This window comes from Trachurus trachurus (genome assembly GCF_905171665.1).
Source record: "Trachurus trachurus genome assembly, chromosome: 20".
NCBI lineage: Eukaryota > Metazoa > Chordata > Actinopteri > Carangiformes > Carangidae > Trachurus > Trachurus trachurus.
In genome coordinates this window covers 16,018,113-16,033,102 of record NC_139911.1, presented here as the reverse complement: position 1 = coordinate 16,033,102, position 14,990 = coordinate 16,018,113, and the positions used below count along the sequence as shown (strand labels likewise).

Sequence of the window (14,990 nt, the reverse complement as noted above, 5' to 3'; positions counted from 1 at the left end):
CACAGTTTGGTGACTCAACTCACAGTTTGCATCTAAACTCCACCAACCTGTCTTTAAGGCTCCATCAGCTCGAGACAAACTGTCAGACGTGTCAAGCTGCCCAACGTCCTCCGTTCTCCAAGTGTCCTTGAGTAAGACATGAACCTATCTATCTGCTGAGCCTGACCTCAAAACTCCTTGTTTGAGTAAAGGAAGAATTTTCAGAAAAATGCAGCACCACATCTGGGTCATCGCTGCGTTTCAAACAAAGCTTTCTTTCCGCAGTGCAGCCCACTCCTACCTACCCACAAACTCTATCAGCAGAGGTTTACTACTGAAGTCTTGGCTCAACACCAACCGAGAAAGAATGAAAAAAAAAATACCCCCATGACTGAAAAATGACTTGGCCGACTGTTGGAGAATCTCAAACAAGGGAGCTGAAATGGCATCGAGCCTCCATTGTTGAGATATGATCTATTTTTATGAGGAGTGATTTGATTCTGAGGCTGACGCATTAAATGGATATCAACAACTGTGTCCTTTAAAGAAGGAACAATTCACTTTTTATTAAATTGGCTTCAGTGAGTGAACGTAGCGGCTGCAGCCAGGGGAGGAAAAGAAAACACAAATGTTCCATCTTCAGAAATGGAGCAACTTTAAACTGACTTTAATATCTCAATTCAGGAAGAAGATCACTCAGCACCCATTCAATCACTTCTCCCTCATTTAACCAAGTGCGGGGTTTCCTGGGAGGCAACGACTTCTGAGGGATACTCGCCAACAAAACTTTATTTGATGATGAAGCCAGAGGAATTCTTTGATTGATTGTTGATGAAAACAAAATGAGAAAAGGTCATGGGAGGCTTTTTTTGGCAGATGGACAGTGATGATGCTTTCGGAGCAAATCCTGAGGTTTCCTCTTTTATGTCATATCAGTCCTGGACATCAAAATAATCTATCACAGGTTCTTCTTTAACCATCTTGGACCAGGTGCTCCCAGTGGCAGCCCTAGTGGAGAATCAAGAAGAAAAGAATATTAATAACCAGTCAAGACGTAAAAGAATGAAGATGTAATGACTGACTGCTGCATGAGTTATTCATTCATCTTACTCCAGAGCAGAGTCTTAAAGGGATAGTTCAACATTTTGGCCCATTGCCATAATCCCTATAGTTTTAGGAGTAGGTTTGTTACCTTTAATTGTCGGTGCAAGCTATTTTTAGAACGGCGGAGCAGAGCCGCGAGCTGCTCAGAGCTACGCTACGGAGGCTCATGGGATTTCTTGGTTTCCCTCATCAAACTCATCAAATACACAATCCAACAACTCCAAAATGCTCTCGTGGACAAGTTGTGACCTGCACATTCACCACGCTATGAGATAACAGAACGTTACCAGACAGAGTTGTTTTCGAGGTAAATTCATGCAAAACCGCTGATGCGCGTTCCCATCAGGGGAAATTCTTCGGCAAGCGGTCTCTGCATTTGCCTCGAAAACAACTCTGTCTAATAATGTTCTGTTATTATCTCATAGCGTGGTGAATGTGCAGGTCACAACTTGTCCACAGAGTGTTTTGGAGTTGTTGGATTGTGTATTTGATTAATTTGATGAGGGAAACCAAGAAATCCCATTAGCCTCCATAGCGTAGCTCTGAGCAGCTCTCGGCTCTGCTCTGCCGTTCTAAAAATAGCTTGCACCGACAATTAAAGGTAACGAACCTACTCCTAAAACTATAGGGATTATGGCAATGGGCCAATTTGCCAATCTGCCAAGGACACTACTCTGCTGTGTCCAACCACAGAGGAAGACTCACTTGCTACTGTGCTGTTTGATATGGGCGATGGGAGGCGGGGCTCTGGCGGCTGTCTCCCTCTCTATCAGTGATGTCAGGGTTGAGTTTGGACAAGCCGACTTCCCCCTGGACGTTATCAAGAGACACACAGACACATCCTCAAATCCACATTCAACACTTTTCTGCCACGGTGCAGATATTGCCCGTATTTGGTTTAACGGCTCTCACTTGTAGGCCGTGATGACCACGTTGCGTTTGGGCTCGCTGTCGTAGCTCACGCTCTCCACGGCGTAGACCTCGGCCAGCTCGTGGATGATCTTCCTGTGTTCTCGGTTCATGGGCGGGAAACAGTGGCTTCTCTTTGGCTGCTTTCCCTGCAGGCATCAGGAACACATGTCCGTTAGTCATTGAAACATTTAGCGGAGGAGTTTCGACATGTGTGCAATTCCAATGGCAAACGTCAGCTTTCATGGTGCCAGAAACTGACCTACTAAACTGTCAGATGTCATAAATTGCTTATAATTTGATATTTTACTATCACTGAACTACAAAAACTTGATTTATTTTAGTAGACTTTCATTGACTCTTGTCTTTTCTTGGGAATTAAATTATTTTCTTTTTTTGTCCTCTAAAAAGCATTCAAACGAATAAATACATGTTTGAAGACATGAAAACAGTAACTAGACGTTAGATCCACTGGTCTAATCTGCTGTTTACTGTGCAGCTTCCCTCCAGGTTACATATCAGCAAACATACAGTACACATAATGTTAATGTCACTACAGGCTGTTTCATTGATGTTTTGCTTCTTCCCTGTGCACACACCACTGTGCATTAAAGTCTGGTTTAAGCTGAAAGCCTCAGCTCCTACTAGGGGAAATCTTAATCCAACGCACTGGGACATTGCAGACTACAGCATGCTTCCATTTTTGTGGCAGCAACAGTTTGGAGAAAGCCCCTTCTACACAAAACCTCCTTGTGCACAAAGCCAAGTCCATAAAGAAATGTTGTTTTTTGAAGAGGCTTCCTGCCCTGTGACCTCAACCCCATCCTACAGCTTCAGGATGAAGCCGAGCAGAGGGCCGTGTGCTGCTGGGTCTCACTCTCATCCCCCAACATCAGTCTCCAACCTCAGTAATGTTCCTGTGGTTGAACGGGAGCCGATTTCTTCATCCAAGTTCCAAAATCTTGCGGACAGCCTTTCCATGAGTGTGGATGCCTGCGGAGTGTTTTTGGGGTATGTAGTGTATGTGTGGCCTAATTTCTGTAGAAAGGGTCACTGAGCATGTTTGACCTGAGTTTTTTTATAGTAGCATGCTAACAAAAGGAAAAAGTTGGAAAACTACAACTGGCATGAAAAACGGTCCGTGGTCTGTGCCAGAAGCTTGTTAGTATTACAGCAACATTTCGATGGAGATTTAATAACCTCATTTTTGGAGAATGTAACAACCCTCACACACAAAAAAAGAAAAGAAAATGAAATCGGTAAAGGCAGCAGAGTTTGCAGCAAATTCAAGTTGTGAGAAAATAAGATAAGACCTTTCAGAGGCAGGAGCCAAGGCGCTAAAGCTTTGCACCCATGATTCAATGCTGCACACAGAGATCCAGGTGGTGATAAACAATCTTTTATATTTGGCAAAAGAAGCCAAAGCTACAGTGACCTTGGCAGCCTCGCTCCTGATTGCCTCCATGCATCGAACAAAGCTGAATAAAGAACACGCAGACTATTTTTCTAGCTGCCCCATGAGGTACCTACTAATTTAGCCTGGCTTAGAAACGGTTACTAAACAGGCTTCACTGGACCGTCAGAAATCTGCAGGCGACCACAGCCGCTTCCATGTCGGAGGTCCGCCGGAGAATTGACCGAGCTCAGAAATAGCTAAATATACAACAACCGGGTCAGAAAATAATATGATGCTGAGGTAAGTCGTGGGTTTAAAAACATGTATTAATGTCAGTAGTAAGAAAGGAAGCGATCCATTCAAGTAAAATGAGAGCTCAGACGGGCTTAAGCATCTTTCAACTGATTGGGCTTACAAATCTTCAAAGCCATTTAGTGCTGGTGAAGTTTACTGCAACATCTCTGTGAAAGCTGCTGTGTTACAACTTCAGTGTTACACTTCTGTTTTATCGTATGTGACCTTGGCCTTAACCGAATATATATGATGTAAACATGTATTGTAAAGAAGTTTTTCCTCAGTTGCCCAATGGGAGTGGAGTCTCAACGCAGCCACCAGAGGGAGCATCACATCACACCGCACCGCACCAGACAGGATTCGCTCCATCATCTCACCTTATTAACCAGCTCCACAAGATTCTTGATCTCCTCTTCTACCTCTGTGACAAACTTCAGATCTTTTCTGAAAGAGTAAAAGGAAAAAAAAAAGGAGCAGAGAGGAGAGTTTGAATCAAGATGGGCTTCATCTGCATTTGCTGGTTGTGACAAAGAAGATAAGTCGACAACAACAACCACCCCTTTTCTGAGTTCATGAAGTTGTCACACACAGACCTGGCGTCGTCTTTGAGGCTGTCGCTGTACACCGAGGTGGAGCGGACGTTGAAGGGGTCGGAGGACGAGTCTATCTGCAGCGCCTCGGCCAGGCGCCTGTTTCTCTCCAAAGTAGCGCACTCTTGGTCACATTCAAGCCTGAGAAATATTCAAACAAACACATACTCAGAGTCTGCGCTGTAACAATAGGACATAGGCTAACACCTGATTTGTTAGAATAAATAACTAGAATAAAACCAGATCGTCCTGACTGGATGAGTCAAGCCTGGAGCTGATGTAATCCATTTACTGCAAACCTCTGATCAATCGATTTAAATATTAATGTGGAAATAACAGGTCTTTGGTCAGGAAATCCATTTCTATGGATGGCCTGTAATGACATGTTGCACGGCTCATTTGAGTGTAGCTCTTGAAATTCACACACACATTACCTGGTTTGTTTCAGCTCCTTCTTCGTGAGGAACGGGCCGATGTCCATGGAGTCGCCGAGCTGCATGTCCGACAGTTTGCTGGCCATGGCGATGGCTGCATACCTGCAGCACAGACAGCGACAGGACGTCTCAGCTCGCTACGTATTCAAACATTCAAATTCAAAACAGCCCAATAGAGAAACAGTGGAGCTGACCTCTGGTACGAGCTGGCTGCCTCTGTGCAGATGACCGTTTCCTTCCTACGACCACAGTCACACTGCAGAGCTACCTGCAAAGAGAATGAACAATTAGACTGGACCGGAAGTATCAACGACACGAGGGGATTCGGCTTCAGTCTGGTGCAAATGGTTTTTCTAAGCAGACGCACATGTTGTTGTTTTTTTTTAAGTTTGACATTGCTCATGTGAAGAGCTGCTGCAGCTGTGAAAGGTCTCATTGTTTGTTGAGCTCTTGAATCTGGAGGACTGCCACCGACATGTTTTTATTTCATCCAAGTTAAATGTTTATGGCAGTTACACACTATTACAGCGGCTGTCATCATCTGCTAGTAGCCTCCATGTAGCTCAAAAGGAACGGAGTGAATCCACAGCTGGACTGTTGAACATAACCTTCAAATCATTAAGGAGATGTGACACGTTTATAAAAGTGGATTTATTCACTAAAAAAAAAAGGTTATGTTATTATACTGAGGAGAAACGTTTGATGGTGGGAAAATATGCCTCAGCTCCTGGCCTGGACGTAACAAAGACCATCTGCGCAAACTTTGCGGCCCAGTGGAAGTCCAGCTGTTCTCTGTGGCGGCGTTTTGTACCTTGGCAGTGCAGGTGGTGCGTGGGCAGCTGCTGCCTTTATGACAGGGGACCAGGCACGGGTGGCCGCAGTCTGGCCGCGGCAGGGCGCAGGGCTGCTGGCAGCTGCCTTCTGCCAAGCAGTCGGTCCGGTGGCAGATCCGTTTGCAGCGGTGCATCTCGCACGGCAGCAATTTGTTACACGCCAGGCCGCAAGAAATGTCTTGCAGATGACATGGGATGTTGCTGCGTTGCTGTGGGTCGAAGGAGACGAAGAGTGGATAAGAAACAGAAAACATGTATGGAACCATGGGATGTAGAATTGTGTTGAGAGGCTAGAAATCGCCTTTCCCATGTATGTATCTGGTAAGGCATGTAAGGCACATGTAATTTTTTTATTTAATTTATTAATTTTATCTAATTTTATTCTTTTTTTTGTCCTTGTCTTATGTTTTTTTTTTTTTGGTCTATGTTTGTTCTTGTTTTGTCTTTCTTTGTGTATGTATAGTATATAAAAAGGACATAATGATGCAGAGTGATGTGATGATGTCCTGCTAAAATACTAATGAAAAAAAAGAAAAAAGACAAACAGAAAACAAGGAATATAAATTGTCAGTTACCTCGTGCTTCCCCATGCACCACTTCTGAGTCAGGTAGGTGCAGGGCGGACACTTCTCCTCACTGTGGCAGTTGTGAAACACTAAACCAGAGGCAAATGTTAAGATCTGATCTCAGCGTGCGACAGCGCTGAGCGAGAGTTGTTACATCTTACCTGGGTGGTCGCACTCGTGTCGTCTCGTACACAGGCTTTTGCACTCCGGGGGCTTAGTGCCGCAGGGGATGGGCGGGTACAGCACGGTGAGCCCGCAGTGACACGTCAGCTCATCAAAACCTACAAACAGAGGGGATCATGGGACGCTGGATGTCAGCTGCGGCCGCTACATCATGAAGTATTAATCCCAAACATAAAACCCACAGAGGAGGAAAAGAAAAACCAAACAAAGGATGATGTAAAAACCCCAAACGAGGTTGTTTTCGAATGACAGAATAAACTCTGTGGTACTTCTGAGACTGGGCTCATAAATGGATGTGGTTAGAAAATGGCTGGACTGCATGGACTCACTGGACTGCCAGCAGGGTTCACAGTTTCCACGGTGACAGGGATCCTGGCAGCGGTGGAGGCCACAGTTGAGCTTGTAGCCGCAGATCAGGGAGCACTTGTGCTCCACAACCTGGACGGACACAGACACAAAACAAGTGACAACAGCTCATATGGTTTTGTGCTGTCCTAAAAATAATCAAATGATTTGCACAGACTGTAAAATCCTGAACACACTGCATGAGAACGTTCAACTCCATCATTACATGTGTACATCAAGCTGAAATCTAATTTCGCTGTCACCTACAGTTGGAACAAACTTGTGTAAAATGAAACAAACTGGAGTTTTTAAACTCCAGCTCTTCAGACAGAGAAAACAGGAAAAGACTGCTGTATTCATAAGGAAGAAAATCCTACAACAACCAGAATGTATTCCATAAAACTTTCACATAAAAATTATGGAGCTCTGGATACTCCTACTAAAAATGACAGAACTAGTTTCACTCATGTCAAATTAACGAGGCTACGGTGCTTTTAGCAGAAATACAGCACAGATGTTGCTTCGGGACAGTTTTTCTCTGCTGCATATTCAATCAGCAGTAAAGAAAGCCTGAGTTAATCGTCATTAAACCACTCATGAGTTCTTTACTTTTATCAGTTTCATATCCAGTTTAATCAGCACTCATGAGCTGTGCCTGAGTACAAACTATATACTCACCACACAGCAGAGCTCGCCACATTTGTGTCGGCCGCAGGAGCGTTTCTTGCTGCAGCGCCTCTCGCAGGTGAAAATGAGCTCCTCTGGAACAGAGAACGTTAAAACCAAATGAAAACATGTTGGGCCAATCTAAATTTGATTTCATTTTAATATGTTTACAGCTCACCCTCTCTCTGGATTGTTACACATGGGACCTCCTAAAAAGACAAAGACAAAAGAATGGGCATCAGTGAGGTAAACAACTTATCTGCATCTTATGCTTTTCTCAGCTTCCATCTCTTTAGCTGTGTTTATCCAGTGTGTCAGTGTATGAGTGTTCATTTTGGCAGCTATTTTTTATATTTAGTCTTAGTCCTGTGTCAAATAACCTTCTTAGTTTTTATCATATTTAGTCTACCTCATCCTGTTTTTATTTAATCAAGTTTTAGTTGACTAAAAGTCTTATCTTAGTCAAAGAGAACATTAACTATTTTAGTCAATGAAAACATCTGATATAACACCCAGACATGGAAAATGTTGATTTGCAAATTTATTTTTTCAACCACTGCACTGACTGATTAAAATACACATCTCAACATGGCGTGCTGTTCACAACAACACAGGATACTGTCGTGTACACACACACCAATTGCAATGTGCTTGCATTTAAAAAAAATTCTCAGATTACGAAAATGGGCCCAAATATGGCCTCATTTTTTTTAAATTTTTGATAACTGTTAGTTACTGTTGATGACGTCTGTGTCATTTCGTCATCATCTTATCTTAGTAAAAGGTTGCTGACAAATATATTTCATCATAGTTTCACTAACAAAATTAACACTACAGTATTGTGGTCCTCTTCATAAGATTTCCTTATAATTGCCTCCTTGGTCACTGGCTGCTAATAGATATCCATCCTCGTGTTGTATATTCTTGCATTACATCACTTATATATAGCGCCACACACGTCCTGGGAAATTTATAGTTGAACATCTCTCATCATCATCTTTCCATACCACATGAAGAGTCGCACACAAAGCAAAACAAGTGTCGGTTACAACAACACGGCGAACCTCAGTCCCACCTTAGTCTTGGAGCCACATCTGCATCTGATAGTCGAGGTCAGCGAGCAGGGACCACAGCTGCCCTCGTGGCACATTTTCTCACACAGATGGATGGCGTCTGGAAAAACACAAGTTCATTAACTCACAAAAAAACTGTAAGAGCACGACCCGTCAGCTCCAGATAATTCATGACCTGTTTGCACTTGAAGAACACTTGCAGGAAACGATGGAGAATAAAAGGGGTTGTTAAATGTGGAAATAAAACCTCGGTGAGGTTTGATGGTTTCTCTTTGAATTCTCTGTCTTTCATCATCATTTCAAATGCTCAAAGGATTTTTTTTTTTTTTGAGACAAACTATCAAACCGTCAACGCCCTATTTACAATTACATAGTGACTTAGAAGTGAGGCAGCTTGGGGTTCAGTGTCTCGGCATGTGGACAGGGGGAGCCAGGGATCCAATCACCAACCATGTAATAAGTGGACAGCCTGCCCACCTGAGCCACAGCCACACAAGGCCGCTCTGAAATGTAGAGTTGAATTCTGAATATGTTGCAGGGAACTTTTCTCTTTTCATATGCAGAGCTTTTATTCTGACTTGACTGTACCAGACAGTAGCCATCTGTTCAACAATAGAAAACTTTGTATTTGGACACATTTTGTCCCTTTGTCTTACCACTGGAGCCACAGGCCAGGGGTTTGTTGCACGTCTTTCCACAGGAAGGGATGGGATCAGAGCAGCTTTGTCTTTCGGAGTAGCCCAGTTCCAGGAGTTTGGCGAGTGGCGTCTGACCACAGGGACAGGTCTTCACCAGGGAGGGGGAGCGTGGGCACGGCTGGCAGGGGCCGCGATGGCACACCTCCTGGCACCGGTGGGCTTCACAGCCCAACATCCTGGACAGAGGAAGAGTAACACAAGTCCACTGTGACGAGCTGTGAATGTAACTGACAAATAAAAGAAATGAGAGATTTGGTGTCATAAGACGAGCGCTCACTTTCCACATGTTTTCTGACAGGAGAAATGTCCCGAACCGTCAAATCCTTCTTTATCAGTTCCACACAGAACTTGACGAGTTGTTACTCCACAGTAGCAAACTGCAGGAAAAAATCGCGAAAATGAAGTTGATTTCAACCCTGAGTTGTAGCTGTGTATTTTGACAACACTTGTAAGTTGCTAAGACAGAGAGGGTGCCGCGCCGAATAGAAAATAATAGAATAAAATTAACTTCATTCATCTTCGAAGGGAAATTCAATTGTCAAATAGCTCATAATAAAAAACAGAAAACAACAACCAAACTTCCATTCATCCACAACGGCACAAATCCAACACAAAATAAAAGTAGAGCTTAAAACGAATATTAAAATCTCCACAGTCTATTTCCATTCTCACACAAGGTGGTTCTGACAAAGTGAGACTCACCCTGCTGAAGCTGCAGCTGGCAGGGCTGGCACGACCCACTGTGGCACACCTGTGTGCAGGTGTGTTCAGCACAGTTGAGAACAGCACCGCACACTTTATCACACTGGAGCACTGCAGCCTGGCCGCAGCGCATCGGCTGGCTGGAAAAACATGGATAAATGAATATTAAGGTGTCAACTAAGGATTAAACTCCAGGTGCAACTTTATAAAAACAGAGTATGAAGATATAAAAGGTGGTTTAAAACAGATAAGTACCTCGTCTTCTTACATATGCAGGATTTTGTGACAAAGGCGGGACATTGGGGACAAGGTCCAGGGTGACACAAGCTGAAGAATAATAAAGAAAGAATTGATTAAAAACAAATATTATTCTCCTGTAAACCCATGTTTTGGTTGATGGCACATAAAGTTACAGTGACTTCTACTCCTTTATGGAGCAGTAGATGAACATAAAGCCAAGACATTGTCTGAAAAACTATATTCTTGTGGTTTTTCAGACTCACATGTTACACGGGTGGTTGCAATCCACTCCACTTCTTTTCTTGCCACACATGTCGCCACAGCTGTGAGGAATCTCCGTGCGCTGCCACTCCGGGTTTGTCACTTTACCTGTCAATCAAATGTGGAACAAAATGAAGCGCGACCTCGTTTCACCTGGAGACGGCGACGGGAATCTTACAGGAAAGATTCAGTGCAACAGACACTACGTGGTTACATTTTGACTTGAGTGATCGATCTTGACAAAGAGTTTTCTATTTCAAGTAAGATGTAATTAACTGCATGAATGAAACTGTCACTCACCACAGAAGCAGGTGTAGGAAGTGGGCTGTTTCTGTACGACATGCTGGCAGGCCGGACATCGCCAGCCTTCAGATGATTCTGGAAAACAGCAGCACTTTAAATATAATGTTTATATAAAACTTCAAATTGAGTGTAATGTTATGCAGCACAAATACGCTGTTTAGGCAGCAGGAATGCTGATGCAATGTTTTGATAACAGAGCCGCAACAGCCGCCTTTGTACAATGTTGTCTACAAAGCGTTACAGTGCATGATGCAATGCAGACCCATTGTTTCGCAGCCCTCCAGAGAGGTCAGCACTGACCACGCTCTGGGTCGGTGCTGCGTAAAGCCATGAGTTGCTGTTTGAAGGCCGTACCGTCCGCCTGAGACGCCGGAGATCGAGCCCACTTCTTGATGCAGTTCAGGTGGAAGACGTGGAAGCAGCTCTGGCAGCTCCACACCGGGGCCATGAGCCGGATCACGTCGCAGCACACCATGCACTCGTACTTCTCCTCAGACAGCTGCTCGATCAGACACCCTGCGGACACCCAATTAATTAAGTTAACCTTAAGGACCGTTTCTGGCAGCTCCATCAGAGAAGATCATGTTCTGATTAAGCCTGTTCATGCCCATCGACCTTTATCTGGTGTTTCTAAAAATACCAAATATATTATGTCATGTTACAGGGGGGTGTATGGAGTGATGCACGAGCCGCGTGCAGATTTATTATAATGAAGCTACACGTTTTACCTGAGGAAACAGAGCTGGAAAAACTATATACATAGTGTGTGTCCAAACAAATTTCCGTCAGTACAATAAATAATAATGTTGTGACAGTTTTTATAAATTAAATTCAACCTTTATTCCCACACTGTACAGCCTATTCATGAGTCATGACACGATACACAAGTTTAGTTAATTAATTTCTTCCATATGTAATTATTTTCAATGAAATATTATGTATTCTTCTATGTTAATACATCATGAAATTCTACCGACAGAAATTAGCTTGGACAGATTTTAAAGGGATAGCTAGTTGAACATTTTGGCAAATTCGCTCATTGCCATAATCCCTATAGTCATAGCAGTAGGTTCGTTACCTTTAATTGTCATTGCAAGTTATTTTTTAGAACGGTGGAGCAGAGCCGCGGGCTGCTCAGAGCTACGCTATGGAGGCTCATGGGATTTCTTGGTTTCCCTCATCAAACTCATCAAATACAGGAATTATGGAATTATTTTCGGGGTAAATTGATGGAAAACCGCTGATGCGATTGATGCGTCCCTGTCGGAGGCAGTTTTTTGGCAAGCAGTCTCTGCATTTGCCTCGAAAACAACTCAGTTTCGTAACGTTCTGTTATTATCTCATAGCGTGGTGAATGTACAGGTCAAAACTTGTCCACGAGAGCGTTTTGGAGTTGTTGGATTGTGTATTTGATGCTCCGCTCCGCCGTTCTAAAAATAGCTTTCACCGACAATTAAAGGTAACGAACCCACTGCTACGACTATAGGGATTTTGGCAATAGGCCAATTTGCCAAAATGTTGAACTATCCCTTTAAATGAACAGATAATTATGTCAGCACTGATTTATGTTAAAGTGAAGCTATTCAATGAGAACATTAAGGCTGGAGGTTCGAGTGATGAGATAGATGGGTACATATAATACATTACCATGACATCCTGTGTTCATACAGAGGGAGGGGTCTGACCTGTCTGTGTCTCCTTGTTCTCTGGCATCTTGTCCCAGTTCCTTGGACCAGGTCTGTGGTTTTGATAGTGTGGTCTTCTCCCCCCTCTGCCTTGACCCTGTGTCCGTCCTGAACCCCCTCCAGCTCTACTGGGTGGATCCTGAGTCGGCCTGCTGTGGTTGGAGTGATCTTGGCCACTGGCCCCTCTCTCTGAGCCCGGCTCCTCCGCGGATGGAGGTCTGGCCGGTTTTATTGGTCCTTGTCGTCGCTTCACGTCAGCGTGTTGTTTCCTCTGATGGTTATCACGCTGGGAGTCTGGACCTGCCCTGCTCCTCTGGCTTCTCTCTCTGTTTTCTGAAGAGTGGTTTTCTCCTTTGGTTTCATCCGACCTCTGATGCTCCGCTGACGTGTTGTCCTCCTTTACGTGACTTTCCTTCTTGTTGTGTTCTCTTCTCCTGTGCTCCTGACTAAACTTCCTGGGTTTTTTCGCCCGGGCGTCCTGGTCTTCACTGCCTTGTTCAAAATTTCTACTCAAATCATCTCTTCGCCAGTTTGGCCTCTCAGGTCCATCCATGGGATGTGCACCTGAGTGGTAACCGCCCATACCCCTGTTGCTGCCACTGTGCGGCCCATATTCACTTCCAGGTCTCTGCCACCGGGAGTTGGAGCCTCCAAAACTCCCATTTACACCTCTGTTCCCGTCTCTCCTTCCTCTACCTCGGCCTCCCCTCCTGGCTCCATCCTCTCCTTGATATGAAGGATGTTGATGCTCTACATAATTTGAATTATTGTGGCTGAATGGTGGGTTAGAGCCCTGATTAAAGTGTCCGTATTGTTGAGAAGGATCATAACTGTTACTACTCAGGTTTCTGTCATTGTTGTGTCTGGACCGACCTCGTCTGGATTTGTGCTGATGTGGTTTTTCATGGGACGTCCCATTAGGATTGAGGTCAGGTGGGTCTGCAAACAGAAATAGTGACAGTGTTAAAAAGCCTGAAGCAGAGAAACAGAATAAAGATTTTCATATCACTGTGACCAAGCCTGAAAAATAATTGTTAGAGTTATTTGGAGGGTGATGTCAAAATTGGTGTCTAAATTGATTTCATTTACAAAATATCATCAATTTATTTCCTTGGTACAGCATTAATGTAAATAACATTTTTTATTAAGGTTTCCCTGAATATTTTCCCTCTTTTCCAGACATAACACTACTGAAAAATAAACGTCAAACAATCACTTATCTCTGGCAGACAAACCTAAGTGTAAAGATTACCTATTTATCTGTTGTTTTCAGATCATATAGGTTCTTAATGTATCACAAGGGAAGAATGTGTGTGGTAGACAAAAAATAAGTATATAGCCTATATACAAAAGAAAACTCAAGCTAAATAGATTAGTTCATAACACAAAAGCACAGATTTGCAAAATTGTCATAGTGTATTGGCTGGTATGGGGAAAACAGTATGAATAAACACTGGCTTACTAGAATGATTGAAATTATTGATTTAATGCAAAATATAAGTCTACCAGGTAAAAGACAACAACAAACTTAAGTAACCAGAGCTGAGAGGAATATCTGGACTAATCTAGAATGACCACCATAAAAAATATAATACTGTAATATGAATAATGATTGACTATAGAAAGGTGTGGCAGACATGAGCAGAAAACCCAACTGTTCACAGTGCTTATAATTTCAACAAAATGTACAATGCAGCAGCTGTTGAGGAATAAAAATCAATACACACATATACACACAAAATATAATGAAACAAATCCTGGTTCTACTGTGGCTGAACTGCCTGGTTACTGGTTACACAACTCCTGGCTTTCTAAGTTCACTGTCACATGTCATCACATCAGCTCCGGATAGCATGATCACGCTGCGACGCTGCGCTAACGTCGTTAGCCACCGAGAGCTAAACGTGAGTCGCAGTTCAAGTTAGCCGGGGTTAGCTCACTAGTTCATGGATGCTAACCTTAGCTGTGAACTTACCACAGAAACTAAATGTATAAAATGTTGGTCAACGAGCTGAAGTGGGCTTTCAAACTAATTCACTTCAGTCTTAATATCTTTAAGACACGTCGGTTGTTAAAGTGTTCACACATATCTACAGAGCATGTTGTTTACCTGAGGAGCCCTCAGCCATTCAGTTTGAGCTGCGTTGTTGCTTCTTTCACGCCACAAGTTGGAGGACAACAGGCTGATTTCTGAGAAATGACACGAGTGTCCAGGTACTCAGAAACGATGTCCACCTGTTCACCCGGGTCCTGGGTGTTAGAAATGAGACGGACTCTTATAAAAGCAGCAACAATCCCCAACTATCTCTTCAGCTCAGCTCAGCTGTAGCAGCAGCTAGCGAAAGGCTAGCCTAACGGTACCTAGCGCGAACCCAAACCGGAACTTCCCGTCATGATTTTCAAAATAAACCACGTACCGTCTGTCACATTATATCTCTCCCCTTCGTTAACCCTTATCTGACCATTCATTTTAGACGGTTTTATTGAAGACAGACAAAAAAATTAGAGTAGGGCTTATAGTTAAATCTTTCATTACGTTATGGGTTGAAAAAAGATACCTAAATAAAAATAAAAAACCTCTTGATAAAATAAAATACAATTCCAATGGCCACAAGGTGGCGCTTCATGCTTGAGTTTGTACAACAGAAAATACAGAGGGGGAAAAACAATGATAATGTAATGTTTTTGTAATACCTTTACATCCCTGTGTTTAGTGTGCACATTAAATT

General features: G+C 43.3%; 1 protein-coding gene across 1 annotated transcript; it reads right to left on the bottom strand.

Annotated features, from left to right (window-relative positions):
* Nucleotides 1–630: 630 nt before the first annotated feature.
* On the bottom strand, nucleotides 631–14,612 carry nfx1 (nuclear transcription factor, X-box binding 1). Its single transcript, XM_083995055.1, has 23 exons — nucleotides 14,372–14,612; nucleotides 12,262–13,200; nucleotides 10,931–11,092; nucleotides 10,574–10,651; nucleotides 10,276–10,381; nucleotides 10,028–10,099; nucleotides 9,773–9,912; nucleotides 9,348–9,447; nucleotides 9,029–9,246; nucleotides 8,375–8,472; nucleotides 7,478–7,508; nucleotides 7,312–7,394; nucleotides 6,618–6,726; nucleotides 6,267–6,386; nucleotides 6,115–6,194; nucleotides 5,518–5,748; nucleotides 4,901–4,974; nucleotides 4,707–4,808; nucleotides 4,276–4,413; nucleotides 4,060–4,126; nucleotides 1,996–2,141; nucleotides 1,789–1,893; nucleotides 631–987 (listed from the first exon to the last, which is right to left on the bottom strand). Exons 1-23 carry the CDS (start codon nucleotides 14,388–14,390, stop codon nucleotides 912–914), a joined length of 3,294 nt encoding a protein of 1,097 aa, XP_083851181.1. The 5' UTR covers nucleotides 14,391–14,612; the 3' UTR covers nucleotides 631–911.
* Nucleotides 14,613–14,990: the final 378 nt, after the last annotated feature.

Excerpts from the sequence above, each read along its gene's own strand:
- nfx1 (XM_083995055.1), bottom strand. Across the intron at positions 10,100-10,275 it reads TGCAACCACCCGTGTAACAT|CTTGTGTCACCCTGGACCTT; the intron begins GTGAGTCTGAAA and ends ATTATTCTTCAG. Across the intron at positions 9,448-9,772 it reads CCAGCTGCAGCTTCAGCAGG|TTTGCTACTGTGGAGTAACA; the intron begins GTGAGTCTCACT and ends TTTTTCCTGCAG.